Source organism: Pocillopora verrucosa, chromosome 2 (assembly GCF_036669915.1).
Source record: "Pocillopora verrucosa isolate sample1 chromosome 2, ASM3666991v2, whole genome shotgun sequence".
Lineage (NCBI taxonomy): Eukaryota > Metazoa > Cnidaria > Anthozoa > Scleractinia > Pocilloporidae > Pocillopora > Pocillopora verrucosa.
Genome location: NC_089313.1, coordinates 1,963,663 through 1,981,817, shown reverse-complemented (window position 1 = coordinate 1,981,817; position 18,155 = coordinate 1,963,663). Strand labels below are relative to the sequence as shown.

At 37.7% G+C, this 18,155-nt stretch overlaps 2 protein-coding genes across 2 annotated transcripts; one reads left to right on the top strand and one right to left on the bottom strand.

Annotated features, from left to right (window-relative positions):
* Nucleotides 1-781: 781 nt before the first annotated feature.
* Nucleotides 782-12,888, bottom strand: LOC131772148 (anaphase-promoting complex subunit 7-like). Its single transcript, XM_059088047.2, has 21 exons — nucleotides 12,672-12,888; nucleotides 12,105-12,239; nucleotides 11,588-11,659; nucleotides 11,382-11,465; nucleotides 11,109-11,191; nucleotides 10,783-10,815; nucleotides 10,384-10,488; nucleotides 9,971-10,023; nucleotides 9,498-9,532; nucleotides 9,300-9,392; nucleotides 8,427-8,521; nucleotides 7,244-7,358; nucleotides 7,099-7,144; nucleotides 6,670-6,765; nucleotides 5,788-5,888; nucleotides 5,642-5,686; nucleotides 5,210-5,322; nucleotides 4,531-4,647; nucleotides 3,894-4,020; nucleotides 3,631-3,681; nucleotides 782-3,122 (listed from the first exon to the last, which is right to left on the bottom strand). The coding sequence occupies exons 1-21, from the start codon at nucleotides 12,738-12,740 to the stop codon at nucleotides 3,114-3,116; spliced, it is 1,677 nt and encodes a 558-aa protein (XP_058944030.2). The 5' UTR covers nucleotides 12,741-12,888; the 3' UTR covers nucleotides 782-3,113.
* A 105-nt stretch (nucleotides 12,889-12,993) lies between these two features.
* LOC131772149 (peptidyl-tRNA hydrolase 2, mitochondrial) lies at nucleotides 12,994-16,470 on the top strand. The gene is made up of 6 exons (XM_059088048.2): nucleotides 12,994-13,164; nucleotides 14,097-14,192; nucleotides 14,682-14,735; nucleotides 15,158-15,225; nucleotides 15,750-15,862; nucleotides 16,298-16,470. Exons 1-6 carry the CDS (start codon nucleotides 13,063-13,065, stop codon nucleotides 16,345-16,347), a joined length of 483 nt encoding a protein of 160 aa, XP_058944031.1. The 5' UTR covers nucleotides 12,994-13,062; the 3' UTR covers nucleotides 16,348-16,470.
* The last annotated feature ends 1,685 nt before the right edge of the window (nucleotides 16,471-18,155 follow it).

Here is an 18,155-nt window from a genome sequence, read left to right as displayed (position 1 = left end):
ACTTTGCGTGTTTGTTTGGTTTTTTCAAACTGGCTTGCTCATTTGAAGTGGCCTTATTAACTGAAAGTGTAAAGGCGAAAAATCTGCCGGAGTTCTGCATTTCATCCCGAAATTTCATATGCAAACATCTGTGACATCATACCTACCAAATGACATGAAAAGATCTCATGGAAAACCGACGGACAAATCTCTGCTCAGAGGTTAATCTTTATTTCTGTTTGGTTGTAACCTTCAGGGAGTATACTTGTTTCGCGAACAATTTTATTACCTTCCGTGTTTTTGGCGCACTGAGGAAGGAAAATTGCGTTGTCGGACTGATAACAGCATGACGGCCTCAAATCCGCCCCTCGCCTACCATTTGGATTATGAGGTCAAACAAAATTCAAACATTTTCCAATTTCTAGCTGAAGGGTGTATTTCTTTTCAGTGGTTTCCGATGAAATGCTTAGCACACTAAATCAACAAATTTGAGAGAAACTAAAAGACTAATTTGAGCTCCATAACTGCTGCTAGTTGCGTTCGCTCCTCTGGAAAAAAGCGTGGGTTCCTTTCCCGCAACAGCGGAGTCTCCGAGTAGACGTGGGTTATGTGACTCACATTCGACGGCTCTGAACGGTGGATTTCTTTGAATGAGCCCACGGTGGTATGCGGTGGAAATGTTGCCAAATTGTATGACGTAAGCGGGGGAGTTTTTTACACCTTTAATGGCAGAAAAAAATAAAATGGAAGAACTTCGGGCCGAGTGAAACGAAATTTTCCAAAAAATGTTTTTTTTCACGGTTTATTTAGGAGAACAGAACTACAAAAACGATGATAAGTTAGTATCCGTGCAAGTGAGGTGATCGTATAATAAATAATTGATTACCCTTAATTATCCTTTATTTCTCCTTCCTGCGAAATAATCTTAACAGTTCAGTCCTTTCAAAGCGGAGGCCATATAGTTAACGCATAAAGCTTTAATAATGTTTCTACGCTCCATCTGAGCTGTTCGCGACAAATTTTGAGTCCTTCGATACAGGAGGACGTTGAGATGTTTAATAAACGCTGTGTTAACCATAAAAGATAATTAATATTTTCAATTACAGATAACAATAATCAGGTACCCTATATTTAGGGACAAACTCCGATATAAAAAAGTGTGTATGTTTTACGTTATATGTGTGTTTCGCCCGAGACTACAAATATCTATTAAAAACAGACTAAACTCTAAAATAACGAAGGGAAACACATGAGATCAACTCACATCGCCAAATGCATGCGCAGATCAAATAAGAACGCTGAAACTTACAACTATTTTGCATACGAAAACAATGTTCGATTGAGGATCGTTCACGAGAGAACAGAGTATTTGTATTTACTGAAAACATCGTCTTCCGGACGAAAGAAGTCGATCGCCAAGAAAGATAGAAACGTCAATACAAAATGAGCTGGTGGAACAACAGCAAAGGCCGAGATCCACCACATTCCCACTGCTGATCCAGCAAACGTGACGGGCTGCAGTAACAGAAGCACCAAAAATATTGTAGACCAGTCTCGGTCCGTCTTCTTTTTCTGCCCTTGCGGTGTATCCCAGACATCGAGTAGCATTGGTGACAAAATAGTCGCCCAGACGGACAAAACAGCTCCCAGGCCGTAGATAACAGACAGCGTGATAAGCCAGTCTTCACCGAGAACGATGTCTTTCCCCATGTTGCTGATATCTTTCCGAGAAATTCTCCCAAATTATTTGCAAATCCAAGTGAATGAGCCTCGTTCGTCTTGTCTATGTTCAGCGAGTTTCTTAGATATTAAGAAATGGTTTCTCTACTGTTCTATGCGTCGTAAATCAAGCGAAGTTCTAGTTATTGAGGACAGAAGTTTAGTTGAAAACTTTCGGTCTGGCGAAGATCTCAAAGTTTGCTCATTAAATATACATATGGATTGTTTGAAGAAACCAAGAAAACTGAAAGGAAACGTCTAATTTGAATTTCAAAACAGGTTAAAACACCTGCTGCAAATATTAACAAAGAATCGAATTCGCTCTTCATGTTTTAATGAAACTTGAGCACAGTGGAAGAAATAACTCGTCCGGCGGCTGTCTCACTGAAACGACCAAATTAAATGGTGTACAAACTCGACATGTAACATGAACAGCAATAAGATACAACGAAAGCATGAACTCATGGCTCTTGAAGAAACGCTAAAATACCCAAATAAATTTGTTGGAAGATTACTTAAACAATGACAACCTGATAGGGGTTAAGAGGTTTCAACCAATGGCGGGAAAGGTAACTAATTCCTTGTTCAACTTGGGCTTCCAAAACGACAGCTCCTCCAAGTTTAGAGACTGTGGGATATCAAACACTTCTTTTTCTTGAAAAAGAAGTATAGTGATCTTTTCTTCTTGAGAAAGGGATTACAAAACGTTTCAAATGCTTTTTTTTCACATTAGATGTTAATGTGATGCTACATAGACTACAGAAATATTCAAATATCTGGATTGTACTTCCTCGTTAAAGGAAAAGTCAAATTAAATAAAAACTATTCAAAAATACAGCTTCTGAAAACACAACACTAAAAAAAATCAAGTTTTTAACCCTTTAATCCACAAAAGTGTCTGGCTTCTAATTTATCCTTACGGCAGCAGCCTCCTTGTATCAAATGTAAAGTTCAACTGAATATAAGAAAAGATGACCACTTTAAGAAGCTCCTGATTGTCAAACAAATTCTCTTCGTCAGTATCATAGAAAATGTGTAGAAAACAGTGTGAAAAATGTGAATACCAATCTTAGGTTTAAAATGGTTGAGCAAAATAAGGCGGTTCGTCAGGGAGAAGGGGGTAATTGTTCGTTTTCCTTTTTTAAAAGCTCTATCACCTTTAGCTGTTATCGTTGTTGTTATTATTTTGTTTTCGCTTGTTTTTACAATTTTGAAAACGAACGAAACCTTCCCTTCGTGTTCACTAAAAAATACATGCCAACATTTTCGTGCCCTGAAAAAAAAAGCCATGAAATCCAATTTGGCAGGGGCAATACTTTTCTAAATGTATTTATTTAAAGATGGTAAAATCTATTTTAGACAACGAAAAAAATTTCACACCCTAAGGAGAACAAATGCTTGAAGGACATGGTGCATCAGAAAAGCTGCAAAAGAAGAACAGTCAAAATGTACGATAAATCCTTTAGCTCCCAGAAATGATCAAAACATAAAGTCTCCACAATTTCAATACATCTTATGGCAAACAAGTGATGAGAAAAGACAACTGTATCATCTACAGGGGTGCTATGTGGATGTGTTACCAAATTCTCCTCACTAAAATACCAGAAAATGTGCAGCAATTGGAAGGGGAAACTACTAATCAGATCTTACTTGTTACTGGGTTAATGAAGGGAAAAAAAGGGATCCTACACCAACGTCCAAGACAACAACTAGCATCTCATTACCCATTTTTTTTTTCTTGTCATGGTGGTGGTGGGGGGGAGGGGGGGGAAAGTCTTGTCTACACCCCCTCACTCTGAACTACACCTAGGTTACCATAGACAAGGTTATACCACTACTTAGGAGAAACCACAAGGGAAAGAAGACACATTTCCAGTTTAATCCGAGTTTCAAATACTTGAAGAAGCTATCAAAAAAAAAGCGTTAACTAACCGCTCCACGAATATCTTGTGGCGCCCATGGCTCTTCATCTTCAATATCCTCCTTGAAAGATAAGGAAGAAAAACTTATCAATTTGTCCAATTGAGGAAAGATAACCAAATGCTCCTTTTGATTTCGCCTGAGTGAGGAAGATTTATGCTCCGGAAACCAGTGATAAGCCATACGCAGCTAAGCGTGTCATTCTCGTTCGCAAACTTAATAAGCTTTTCACCATCACGAGTCACTTTTTAAAATACTTGGCAAACAACAAGTACCTCTTCTAAACTGACTCCACCGTTTGTTTCCTCGGCCTCATCTCCACTGTCATGTTCCATTTCTCCCCCATTTGCTCTTTCGACATTCTGCATTCCTTCTATCGCTTTACTATCCCCGGGATTCATGCTACAAATATCAACACAAAAAAAACAATATTATCAAGTTTGTTTGAATAAAACGTTTTGTTAGAAAAGTCTGAGTGATTACTCTCTGTTAGTGATGTGTTTTTAACCACAGACACGTTAAAATAAAACAAAAACTCCTGATTAGCATCCACAGTAAAGGTTCTTGTAAATCCTTGAATTCCAACAATTAAATTCTGACTCTGAAGACTGTTGTGTTATTCGTTATTAATTCTCCAGTCTCCTGTAAGAACAGTTATCATTACTGATGAAATAGGGCGCCTAAGCACAGACGTTTTTGAGACGCAGACAACAGCCGGAAATCGAGAGCTCTTTTTTTCTGGCGATTACAACAAATTTTTCCCGAAGCGCTTGGTATAAAATGTTACAACAAGGACATTTTAGTTGATTGTTTGATGTCAGCGCCCGCAAGAAGCAAAAACAGTCTTCTCTCAGTCTACTTCTGCATCTCAATAATGTCTCCGCTTCAGCTTCCCTACGGGACTCATTTCACCTCAGTGCCTGTGTGTATTGGTCCAGTGCCTCCTGATAATTATTTGTCAGAGCTAAATAATCTCCCAACAGCTGGTGCAGTCGCGCTGTACGGTCGTGACTCATGTGTTTACGTAAACTGGAAAATAACCAAAACCCTTGATTAGGAACCCAGCCAATACTATCAATAACTACGTTCTTACCAATAGCTAAGTAAAGAGGTGGCGTTTAAAAAAAACATTAATAAAAGATTTTTCCTTGCGAGTGGCCTTGTGTGTAAGAGTACAAACCACACTAAACCACTGTCGATTTGTTAAGTTGGCTGCAGTTGCTGCTGGTGTTAAAATAGGTCACCTCCAGGCAACGTTTTTTTTTTTTTTGGGAGGGGGGTGGAAGGGGGGAACTTTCAAGAAACTTTTTAGACGTGAATTATAAGATTTCTGGTTATAATGTTGGGTGGGGGGTTGTCGACTACCTACTAAGGGGAGGCGTGCCAACTATTTTTGCCACTCACTGTACATGTAGGTTGGAGAGTTACTGGAGTCACAGTATACTGACTCTTGCCACGTGAGTTTCTAACCTTCTCCACCCAGACCTTTGCGCAGTTCGAGGGTACGACTTCTTTCAAAAAGACTTTCCATCTCAATAAGTTAGGAGATCGATCACCTCTTAGGATGAGTAAGTCATCAATGCAAACTTACAGAGCAATAGCCTTGTCGTATTCCTGCTTCTTGCCCATGATTTCCGCCAACAGACATACAGCATCTGTATAAGTATCGTCTTGAGCCAAACTTTTTTCCAACATACTTGTGGCCTTGTATAAACGCATTCAAATCGTTAGGTCTTCATAAAGTACCCGAAAAGGTTTGATTCTTTTTATTGAATAATCACAAGTAATCCGTGCAAAAAATTCTTATGAATTTGAGATCTCAGTGTTGTTCGAGTTTGGCCCACAAGTTGAATCTCTGGAATTCCACGTTTGGAAATTCTTGGCAAGGGCTGTTCCTCGTCTGATGCCAAAGGGTGACTTAAGTATCATTAAAATTTTTAAAGGTGAAATTTACGTAGCATCATGGTCAGTTTTTACGGGGAAGAGGGTTTAGTGAATAGTTTTTCCGTACGAATTCACTTACCTTATCGTATTGAGACGGTTCATGAGCCATAACTGAAGCATAAAGCTACGAAAGAAGTTTAAAAAAATGAATAGCAATTAGAAGGAAGATTTGTAGTACCAATCAGACCTCTGGAGCTCACGGTTCACCGTACAAAACTATCTTACAGTTAACGTCCGTGGATTGGCTCCTAAAGTCTTGTGGGCGTTCTTTGCCACGGCTAAGGCTTCCTTATGTCGTTTTGCAGACATGTAACACTCAACAAGACCTAATTGGTGAAAGAAAAAGAGCGTTTTTCGAGTGAGTGTCGTTAAACAAACTCTTTTCAGTCTTCGTTGATCATCAGCTTTACTTCTGCAGCAATACCAACCAAGACAAGAGCCATCCTATCTTATTATCTATAGCTAGGAACACGTATCCAATCTCAGTCTAAGGTCATTGATTTATAAATTTGGATATAAGAAGAGCGCTGAAGCGATCGATCTTCCGTCTACTCTCTCGTACCATCCTTTTCTAACTGAACACATAGCATACTGCATTTCCTCGAATATGCGCCAACGCTCTTACATGCGCCCTCCTCCGAATAAGCACCCAACCCCTAGGCCAATAGTTTCACCCTCCTCCTCCCCCCCTCAAATAACCGCGCGCCCCTCCTCCCTCACTTTCTTAAATAGTAGGGATATAAGGAAAACCTGTTTCTATTGCTACAAATTTATAATTTTTTAAGCTTTAACTACAGCGGAATCAGTAGAGAAGAATACTCTCTTTAACGTTCCGGTTATTTCTATCTCTATGCGCTTGCAGAGTTCTCTCTGTGTGTTATCGGTTCTTTTGATTTTCTTCTTATTACAGCGCAATCTTAATAGGCGCTCGCTTAATTGAGCGTCCTCCTCCAAATAAACGCACTCCCCACCCAACTTTTAGCCGAAATTTTATATAAGCGCCTGAGCGTTTACTCGAGGAAATACGATGTACCCTTAAACACGAGAAGTATCTCGCCATATCTCTACTTTAGAGCTTCAACGGTAGGAAAATATGGAGAGAAATACCTTTCTGTGCTTCAAAGTTCCACGGAGCCAGCTTCACTGCCTCGCGGAAATGCAGCAGGGACTCCTGTTGCTTCTCCAACGCTTGTAATAAACTCGCTGAAAACATTGCAAGAAATATCAGAACGGCTGGTGTATAAGCAACTTGAAATATACTTTAAACAACGACAAACAAAAAATGCATGTAAGTTCAACTCCAGACACGAATATAGGAATTAGTGGGTCTATCAATGACGCGAAATTGTCTACAGATACGATCACGCTAATGTTAACGTTCGCGACAACAGTGGTACACTCCGCTGCACCTCGTGTGCCCCTTTTTCATCTTACCACATTTTAACGTAGATCATCTGTGATCTACAAGTGAACAGACGCCTGACAACATGGAATCTCTTTTTCACATAGAAATCCTACGTTTCCAGTTATCCGTACCTTTCAAAACAAGTGCTTGTACGTTACGACTGTCGATAGTGTGAGCCTAAAAGTTACAAGCATAGAATTAAAAATCAAAAGCAATAAGCTTAGGGTTATTGTTTACTGAAGTCAGCAAAAAACCAATCACTGAGATGCTGCTAACCTTCTCTGCAAAGTAGACAGTTCTGGGCTCTCGGTTTGTAGCATTGCAAAAATGGCCCATTGCAATCCATGGCTCTGGTTTAAGTTGTGTCACTTGAATCAAGTCTTTAGCTAACCTGGAAGAAAAAAAAAACAAATACACAGGTCTCTTTAAACACAATCATGTCTAATAATAATAATTATAATAATAATAAAAAATCCATATAATATCTTGTCCTAGTGGTCCAAAAACGTTTCACAGGAGGGAAATTATACATATTATTTACAAAAAGTACAACAAAAATGAAAATTCAACGTTCTATGTAAGCCGGTAAAAATAAATGTTCTTTAAGTTTCCGTATAAAAGTTTCAACTGATTGCAAGTCTCTTAATGACTGTGGGAGGGAGTTCCACAACATCGCTGAAGCCAAGGCAAACAGCCGACCACCATAAGACTCGAGATTGTACACAGGTATCTTCAAAAGGTTTTTGTCTTTTTATTTTCCTAAGGTTGGTCTTCATGTTCATGATAACTTGCCCGTTCTTTCCACAAAAAAAAGAAGAAAGAAAAACTGTGCATGAAAAGCCACATTAACCCTCAAACCCCTAGGAGTGATCAGCAGCTAAGTTCTCACCTGAATCAAACATTGAGTAAAAATAAAATAAATATAAGAAAACATCACAAACTCAAGTAGCCCTAGATTGTTGGACAAATTCTCCTTGCAAGTGCCATAGGAAATTTATAGAGAACAGTTCGGAGAACTTGTACACTGATTTAGAGTATAAAAGGTTTAGATCAAAATTTGTCAACCTTAGTGAAAGAATGATACAATTTTTTATCACCCAAATACATCAACTGTGTCACAATGCAAACTGACATTCATAACACCACTTGGTCCCAGAATATAAACATAAGAAACATAACTTGCTTTCATCAACTGAGTTGTTAAAGTAAATTGACTGCTGTAAAGAGTTTTTGATTAAAAGTGGTTGCCAATTTACATTATCCACTCAGTTGATAAACCATATTATCTCATAATATCCCCTACTGACACAGCACTACAAACTTACTGCCTTTATTCATCAGAAACATTACACTGAGTTGCAATACATACACTTTTGGAACCCTCCATTGTATATTTTTCTTACATTTACATTTAAAGGTTTCAGTTTACATGAAAAGCAACAATTCATTTAGCACATACTTCTCCAGCCTGTCACTGTCACTGCATCCACTCTGTGACAGCAAAAATGCATAAATGTCCATACCTTGGACAGTAAATGGGTCCAGTGAATGAGCCTATATTTGACAGAAATGAGAACAATTTCATCAGAGAGGGATGGGGAGGGAAGAGGTGGGAAGAGGTGGGAAGAAAAGGGAAGGAGAGGGATGGGGAGAGAAGGGGGGGGGGGAGGAAAAGGGAAGGAAAGGGATTGGGAGAGAAGGGGGGGGGAGGAAAAGGGAAGGAGAGGGATTGGGAGAGAAGAGGTGGGAAGAAAAGGGAAGGAGAGGGATGGGGAGAGAAGGGGGAGGAAAGATTCAGTTCCAGTCCAAAATAAACAAAAAACAAAACAAAATAAAAGCAACAACCCACAAGCACATGGGATGAGTGCTTGATCAAGGAAGAAAGCTGGTTGCAAGATCAGATGAATTGACTGAGAGTTATAATGAACATTTGCTGATCAGCCTCCTGCTTCACCATCTGTTGCCAAAAAAAAAACCTATTAACAAAATATTAGGTTCAAAACTCAATAAAGACAGGAAATCTTTAGGAAGAGAATTCAAGAAGACAGGATTAGGTCAAACTCAATCGAGGGCTTCTGTCCAGCCATCGAGGGCAGGCACACTTTCTTGTCATGTTTACATTCCAACAAATGAGCTGGATTTCAGATGTTTTTTCTTGCCCAGAAGAGTAAAACATTTCTAACAACATAACAATACTACTTTGTCAAAGACTATACATCTGCAGCTCATATGATTTGTCTGTTATGATTAGATTCCAATCAGTAAATTACCAGTTGCTTCTGGAACATTACCCTGATGTACATGTACAATGCAAACATTATGTCTGAGTTACCCTTTGGAAGAAAGACTTTGCATTTTTGTAATCTCCAGCATTGTAAAACATCTCTGCAGCATTACAAAGTAATTCCACATTATCACGCAAGCTCTATAACAAAAAAAATTGAAAAATACATCAATATCCATAAAATTAAAAATGAAGAGCACATTTGTGTTACAAATAAAAATTTTTAAATTTCCACCAGTTGTTCACCTGTGTTTCCAAGCTCTTCAGTGCTTGAGCCCCCTCTGGAGAGAAGAAACTTGGTTATGATTTAATTCTTTTTTAAGTTAGCAATTAAATACAGCATTGGAAAATTCCTTAATTTGGCAAAGAAAAAAAAAAGATAATTGCAAGTAAAATTTCCCACCACGGGTATGTGACTTGGTTTGTGCCTCTGACTGAGACATGCAAGTATCGAGGAGCACTCTGTAATTGAGTTTTGTAAAATTTAAATGTAAGTAACTAGAATGCCCAATCAGAGCACAGGAAAATATCACAAAGAGCCAGAGAAAATTCAAACAAAAAAAAGGAAATTTCCTGATGTAAAAATAGGCCTCCTGTTCATAAAAACAAACTTCCTTCATGAAACCACAAGTTTGGAAGGAAACTGTGATCATTAAAAGCAAAGCAAAGATACTGTCTGTCAAGACAGAAAAATCGACAACCATTGGCAATAAGCTCACTTGCATGCTTCCCTGACGCTGCTAACACTTGTGCCTTTATCCATGAACCCAGCCTGGTGTGCACAAATAAAGATTTGAAGATACTGTTCAGAGCCATGATAGAACCCTTTCTTTATTAACCCTTAAACTCCCAGGATCTCATCAGTAATTCTTCTTACTGTCTGCCATACAGTTCTTGTGATGTTAGTTAGGAGAATTTGGTATTGGATCAGCTAAAATCCCTTAATTTATATTTTTCTTTATTCTCATCACTTGTTTTCTTGATATTGTATTAATATTGTAAGGAGAAATTCTGTCTTGGTCATCCATAGGAGTTAAAGGGTTAATATACAAATAACTGATAACTTAACAAACTCAACACTTCTACACCAAACCAAGAACAACAAAGAACTAATTTCAAACAAATGTTTTACCAGTCCATTCCTGGAGTTGATGAGGCAGTAAGCGAAGTTACTTCAGAGCCAGGAACACCCAACGATAACAAGCCAATCACAGCGTCAAGAGCTAGAGGACACACCCTTAAATTTACAACACATGGTATCATTCTAAAAGGTCAGTAGTGTCTCACCAGTTAAACTCTGATGGCCGCTTCCCTGGCAATTTTTGGTGGATTAGTAATAAGTTGTGCCACCAGTACAAGTTTAAGATTTGGGGTTCGAGTTACATGTATTTTCTCCAATTTTATTGACTCAGAGGTTTTTTTTGACAGAGAGTGGGGTGGAACATACAGCACTTTTGTATTTTAATGCAAACCTCCATATTCATGGCATTCAAATTCAACCAAAAAAAGGAGTACTTTAAAGAAAATCTACCTCAAAACTTCCTTGTAACATGAAATAGCAGACCTGTAGAACAAACTCAAAATTAATTTCATCTTGGTTTTATAAAAAGAGGTACAGTGTAGGAATGTGGTTACAAATTCAATTGTTCTAAGGCACTAATATTCCTTCCCATAGTAGTCAAAAGAGGCTCACCACTCAACCCCCCTGGAAATATATTGATCAAATTGTCCCCGCTGGTAATTCAAACCATACTCTTCAAATTCTCAGAAATGATCAAATGAAACATCTAAAAAGTGTTTTTGTTCACACTATGACCACCATGTCTGGATGCAATCCAGATGACCTGTGAATAGTACCTCTCCATGCCTTGTCTTTGATACAGTTTAGCCAGAGACATATTTATCTTTGGTGATCTTTGTTTCTGGGATATCCCTTCCAGCTGTTGAAAAAACAGCAAAATGTTTCATTAGCTATGACAATACAAAGTCAAATTGTTTCCAAAATAGCTGGTTAAACTTCAGTGCAAAGAGGCCAACAAAATCTTGGTACATCATCTTGCCCAGAGACACAGTCCAAAGATCCCACCACTGATTTTTCACCCCAAAGGAATACAGCTTTACAGTACATACTATTGTTGTTGCTTCTTTGTGTTCCTTGAGACGTAAATAACACTGTGACATTTTGTATTTTACTTCAACCTCTGACAACAAACCCTAAAAATTAAAAGCAAACAGAACTGCCAAATCATACAATTGTCAGCCGATGTAAAGCTTATAGAATTAACACATAAACAATAACATGATCAAATTTTACTTTGCAATGTTAAAACTCTTACCAAGGGTGGACTTGCTTTTGGTTTGTGTTTGATGATAGTTTTCTTCAATTGTAAAGCTCTGGTGTAAACTTGCTTTAGAGGCAAAAGATGCATAATTATTAAAACATATTAATATAATAAAATTAACTTGACATGAAGCATTCCATGTTTCAAAGTCACATTATCAACCCTTTCACTCTCAAGATCTTATTAAAAATTCTCCTTACTGTCTGCCATACACTTCTTATGATTTTAGTTGGGGGAATTTTAGTATGGGATCAACTTATAATCTCCTAGAGATATTTTTTGTTATTCTCATTACTCATGTGCTGATACTGTATTGATATTGTAAGGAGAAATTCTGTCTTGGTCAATCTGGACAATGGGAGTTTAAGGGTTCTTCTTTCTAATAATATTGATAAGAGAAGAGAATGGAATGTTTCACTTAATTGTGTCCAAGAAATGACCTAAACCAAGGCAATAATTACATTTATGAATGATCATGATAAAAATTTTGTATTTATTTTAACTTGCATACCTCTGCTCTTTTGTATTGCTCATCATCAAACAATGAATCAGCAAGATACACCAACAGTTGGTACTTGTTAACCATGTGACTTAGATCATATTTATCCTGATTACTATGCTCAGTTGCAGACAACAAAAAATTTGCCTGAAAATGGGGAAAAAATCTCAAGTTATGAGTTAAAAAGATCTGTTGACATAGACATAACCGTTACACTACATTTCTTCCTCCTAGCAAATTAAAGATGAAATGAAATTTAATTCCGATAGATAAGCTCCAGAAAATGCTGAAAATTTTATAAGTGTGGGACATCTATGTGACAACGTTTATGATGCCGTTACTACCTACTAAAATCGTTTCCAAAAAAAATTTCTTTTGAAAGCGATGGGCTTAAGAAGGCTTGCACAAATAACAGTGTGAACGCTTCGCCCTCAAGCAGCTGACCTCGAACACATCAAGGATTTTTGGAGGTCGTCTAATCTTGAAGGCCCCGACTCTGTCACATTTTTTACATAGATTCGGCAAATTTTCTTATCTCCAAATCGTAGCACAAACGCAAAATCAATTAAACAGACTCACCAACATCCTAGTGCTCGAAAACAGCCCAGCTTCATGCAGAGCTTTCACCTGATCTAGCGGCACTGCCATTTAACTTATTCTGTCCAAAAATTTCTTTGGCGATACTACAACGTTCAATTCTGAGATGATCGCGGGGATTTTAGTGAAAGAAAACCGCAAATTGTAAACTGCTTATTTTTTACAAAATTGCAATAACATTTGAACTACGCGGGACTCAATTACTCAGCAGCTTCTGAATAGAATATATGCGCAAGCCCAAGAAGCGGATCTAACTGACCGCTGCTTATAAACCCTGCAGGCTTGTATTTTCATGGCGCTAAAATTACTAAAAGTCAGCCATAATTTTTTAAATTGTAAAGTAGTGTACAGAATTGGTTATTTTGTGGTAGATATGGAAGAATTAAGTGGATCCGTTATTTTACTTCTAGCTTTCCTAGTGGGAAGTTTTCTCGGCTGGTTTCTCAGAGGACAAAGGGAAACAATCAAAGAACCGGTAAGGCACGTTGAGGAAGTTTTAACGGGTTCGAGAATAATGATTTTGTGAGCATGATTTGAAAGGGGAGATGTCACTTTATATCTTAGCAATCTGTTAGCTTTTGGCGTAAATACCCAATTTGATATTGGCCTAAGGAATTATATTTAGTGAAAATTATGTTTCGTACGCGTTTATCCTGTTTCTCCCCCTGGTCTCCACCCACCCCCACCCCCCCTGCTCCCCCCACACTCACAAATGAAAAATGTAATTCAACATCTGCTATTCTTGCACAATTGTTTTTGGAAAGAACATTATTTGGTAAGTTTTTTGACTTAAACTAAAACTTAGTATATTCTACGTGTACGAGGGAAAACACTAGCACCTAAATACTTAGCAAATAGATTCCAAATTGCCGTGCGTCTGTTCAGTGATAGATCACAGATGACGTCAAAATGTGGTAAGAACAAAAAAGTGGCGCACGAGGCACAGCTAAGTGTGTCACTGATGTTCTGATGTTGATATTGTACTGATATTGTAAGGAGAAATTCTTTCTTGGTCACTCAAGTGAGTTAAAGGGTTAATGGGAACATCATCTATGATCTTGTCCTTTAGTAGATCATCAGAAAGAACCAATCAAAATCTGTGTATAATTCTGCTTAACCCTTTAACTTCCATGAGTGATCAAGACAGAATTTCTCCTTACAATATTAATACAATATCAAGCAGACAAGTGATGAGAATAAAGAAAATATTAGTTAGGGGACTATAAGTTGATCCAATACCAAATTCTCCAAACTAACATCACAAGAACTGTATAACAGACAGTTAGGAGAATTACTAATGAGATCTTGGGAGTTAAAGGGTTAATGTAAATTAGACTCAGAGAGTTACTGCAGGAGACTTCAGATAGAGTGGTATGTGTTTTAGTTTGTTTTTTTATATTTTTGTAGCCAGGAATATTGAATCTAGAGGCAGTTGGTGAATACAAAATGGTTTTAGTGGTAAGACAGGATCTTGGAATGGGTAAAGGGAAAGTTGCAGCTCAAGTAGGTAAACAGCAATATAATATTGCTGTTCATTTTCTTTACATTTTGAGTGCTTATCCATATTAATTATCAGATCATTGGAAACTTGTTAGAAATTTGTGGCAATCCTGCTGGGTTTTTGGGTAATCATTTGGATCTTCAGTATGATTATACTGTGCTCAGTGCAGAAAAACCTGATTCTTTTATGTAGACAACAATATTTTCATTTGCATGTTTTTTCCATTATTGTTCAGACTCTTTCTTTGAGTCATTATGGTTACCTAGAACCTTTGCACCCTAACATCATTAAGCATGTTCTCTATACTGTTGTCAGTTGATACATTCCTCAAGGCACTGACAAGGAGAATCTGTTTCACAATCAAAAGCCTCTTTAACCGGGTGATCATTCCCTTTAATCTTATCAAGATGTGACAGTTTGATGTTATCATGTTATTCTGACTCAATGATTGAGACTAAAAAAGTACGCTTTGCATGTTGCATTGTTTCCAGTGTTGTCATGCAGCAGTTGGCCTTTGTAGACAAATGGAAACAAACAACCCAAAGGTATTACAAATATTCATCTCATCTCATTCTGTGGTTTGGACAAACTGCTATAAAATTGCACTGGCAACATTTATTATTTTGGTTTGGACACATGCAAAATGTGGTAATTAACAGCTTTTTCTGGAGTACGGGCTAAGTACGACTTAGCCCTAATAGGCCAGTAAGTGGTCGTAGACAGTGTTTTTATGAGAAATGTGGTAGCAGGAGACAAGTGTAAATAATGTTCTCCACATCTGAACAAAAGAACTCAGGTCATCAAACTTTACCCAGCCAATTCCATGTGGTTGGCAGATCGTTTTGGTCCTCAGTGACTGAAAACATCTACAAGCAATAATCAGTATTGTTAAACCACAATGTTCAGGTTTATTTTCTTTTGCATCTTGTTTTTATGCTTCTTGTTATTTTTTTTTATTGACCTGAAGCTGTTGCATGAATGGGACCAAACAGGATGTGCCAAAGTTGTTGTTAAGGCCCCAGATGAGGAAACATTGTATGTAACTTGTTTTTAAATTTGTATACTGTCAAAAAAAATTTTCATTTTCCTCTGCTGTTCATCTTGATTCTGCTCAGCTTAACATATCAGACATGTTGAACCATAGTTAATTGTAACTATGGGTTCATGTGAAGAAACCCAGATAATGAGATCCTGTTGTAATGTTCAAATTTTAAATGTTTTTAACCAGCCTGTTTTTCAATTCTCCATTATTTCAGATTGGAAGCATCTGTTCCTATTAATAATATTTATTTTGTATTTTTAATACCAACTTTGTGTATTTGATGGAAGAATGACACAATTAACCCTATACATTGGTATTCTTATTCTTCAAACTGTTCTCTCCATATTTCTTATTGTATTGACAAGGACAATTTGGTTGACAATCTGGAGCGTCTCAAATTCATGATTATTTTCTTCAGTCTCATGATCTTTACAGTTAATTCAAGGGTGATTCTGTGACTCTTAGGAGCTGAAGGGTTAACTGATGATATTTCATGGTGATTATTTCAATCTTACAGAGTTGAGCTCACACGACAAGGAAGATCTTTAGGTCTGGAGACATGTCTTATTAGAGATGCAGGCAGGACACAGATAGCTCCTGGTTCTAAGACTGTTCTTGGTGTAGGACCTGGTAAATAAATACTTATAAGAGTTCTTATCTTCCATGTGTCAATCTCAATGGATAGGATAAGTAAGGGGCCTGTGTGCTGACCTGGAATGGAGGAGCCTGGGTTCAAGTCATGGCCAAGGTGTAGTGTATTGTGTTCTTAGGAAAGACACTTTATATTCACCAGGCCTCTCTCCACCCAGAAGCATGAGTGATCAGCTGGGAAACATGATGAAAAGATAGGAGGAAGGGCTGAAACTGTGTCATTTACCATTCTTTTCATCCACATTTTTAATAATTTGTTTTCTTTGCATTTTTTATTTGTTTTTCCCTTCACTCCTTGTTCCTGTTTTGTTCCTATTTCTTTGGTGTCACTCAATACTTGTCATTCATCTCATTTTTTAAGGAAGATTTACTTTCATTTATTTCTTAATTCATTGAAGTGTTTTTGTTTTGCAGGCCCAGTAGATATAGTAGACAGAGTGACTGGCCATTTGAAGCTATATTGATAAAAGTAAATGACCTGAAACCATATTTTTTTAGCTGTAGCAAAACTAATCTCACTTGGTATAGTATTGTTGTCGCTTATTTCTGTATATTTAATGTTTTGCGGTAATAAACTTCAAACCAGCTTTCTTTTTCTGAAGTGGATATGTAATTCAAATACACATAAAACAACAGATGCTTAATTCCGTTATTTTTTAAGCCAAGTGAAGCTCATTCTGCAACCACGTAAAGGATTTTTTTTCTCTGTACTCCACCATACATGCCTTAAAATTTAATCTTTGAGAATTTTGTTCCAAATCTAAGTGTCAGAGCTTTCTCCAGTTCATATTTCCTTTCCTCTGGTCACCTTTGGACTGGAAGATATATTGATTATGTGAGAAGAGACTCATTTTTGGACAATCTTAATGGGGGGGGGGGGGGGGGGAGAGTGGGGATGGAAGAGGAGTCAGCATATTCAGAGTACAATCACACAGGTTCCTCTCCAATTTTAGGGGTCCTTGATGAGGGGATGAAATTCCTCCCCTTTGCAAAGAAAACTGACTCAAAACTGAATAACAGGCTCATTCTTTAATTCTCAATGAGCAACATTTGGGTAGGAAAAAAAATAACAAAAACAACAAAATAAAACTAAATTATTATCTCATCTATATATACATATATATATAGATATACTTATAATACATATTTACAAATTTCTGCTTAATACTCGTGTGACAATTCAACTCTCAAAGTCTCGTCACTGTCTCGTGGCGTTCATTCATTTCTTGAGCCAATGTTTCTCTTCCCAGTTCAGTGGCGAGGTGAAGAACTACGTTATCTTCATCAGTTACCTCATTGACTATCTTAGTGGGCTCGGGATCGTTAATAACGTTCTTATTGCGTTCTTTCTTGCCCCGTTTATCTCTTTTAGAGCTTTGTTTCGGTTTTTTTCGAAATACTTTCCGTAGTCTGGAGAAAAATCCACCCTGCAATAGAATATGAGAACGGTGATTACAATGATAATGGTTAAAATGTTCCATATAGCTTTCGGTTGCAGACGTACTTCCGGTTGTCACAGATATGCTTCCGGTTGCGAAGGGAATACGACTACCTTCGCTGATCAAAACTACCGTCAACTCGAAAGAGACTACAAATTATTTCTTCAGTAGGACAGGAAAACACGTAAGAGACAGTGATAAACCAAGACAGATCAAGGATGGCAAACGATGAACAATATTGAGAAAGGTTGCATATGATAAGCTTGCAGAATCTTGGCCAAATTTTTCAAGATGCACAAGTCTTTAGCTGCTGTTAGTAGCCACTTAACTACTGAGCTATTGGGCTTAGAGGATCGCTACTTCTCATTGTTTAAGAGTGTTCTTTATCTTGCGAAGGAAAAATTTCCTCGTGTTCCCGAATTCTTTAGTCTAATACTGTGCTTTTTTAAATCAATCTGATTGGCTAGAGATATAAATGCGGATTTTCTAAGCTTTACCTAATGGGCTTGGATTATGTTAGAAAATGAGATAATTCTCAAACGAATTATTGGAACCTTTTTCTATTAGTTCGTTTATTCAACGGACCTTCTTAACTTTTGGTTTAAGTACGCCGTTATCTCCAAGGACTTCGATCTTTTCAGGGTCTTCAACTTCTTCAACTTGATGGTCGGCTTTGTTTATGGCAGGTTCCTCCGCAAGTTCATCGTCAGAAATCTGTGGGCTCACCTCGTGAGGCGGCTGATGAGGAAGACTCTGTTGAGGCTCGAGGTGTGTCTGATCTTGTACTGTTATGGTGTTCACAAAACCGTATGGGTCGTCATCAAACTGCGAAA

Coding starts and splice junctions, on each gene's coding strand:
- LOC131772148 (XM_059088047.2), bottom strand. CDS start 12,740: ATGGCAGTGCCGCTAGATCAGGTGAAAGCTCTGCATGAAGCTGGGCTG. Junction 5,687..5,787: donor CCAATCCACGGACGTTAACT/GTAAGATAGTTT, acceptor CTTCTTTCGTAG/CTTTATGCTTCAGTTATGGC. Junction 3,682..3,893: donor GTGGAGTCAGTTTAGAAGAG/GTACTTGTTGTT, acceptor TTATCTTTCAAG/GAGGATATTGAAGATGAAGA.
- LOC131772149 (XM_059088048.2), top strand. CDS start 13,063: ATGGAAGAATTAAGTGGATCCGTTATTTTACTTCTAGCTTTCCTAGTG. Junction 14,193..14,681: donor AAGGGAAAGTTGCAGCTCAA/GTAGGTAAACAG, acceptor CATTGTTTCCAG/TGTTGTCATGCAGCAGTTGG. Junction 15,226..15,749: donor GCCCCAGATGAGGAAACATT/GTATGTAACTTG, acceptor TCAATCTTACAG/AGTTGAGCTCACACGACAAG.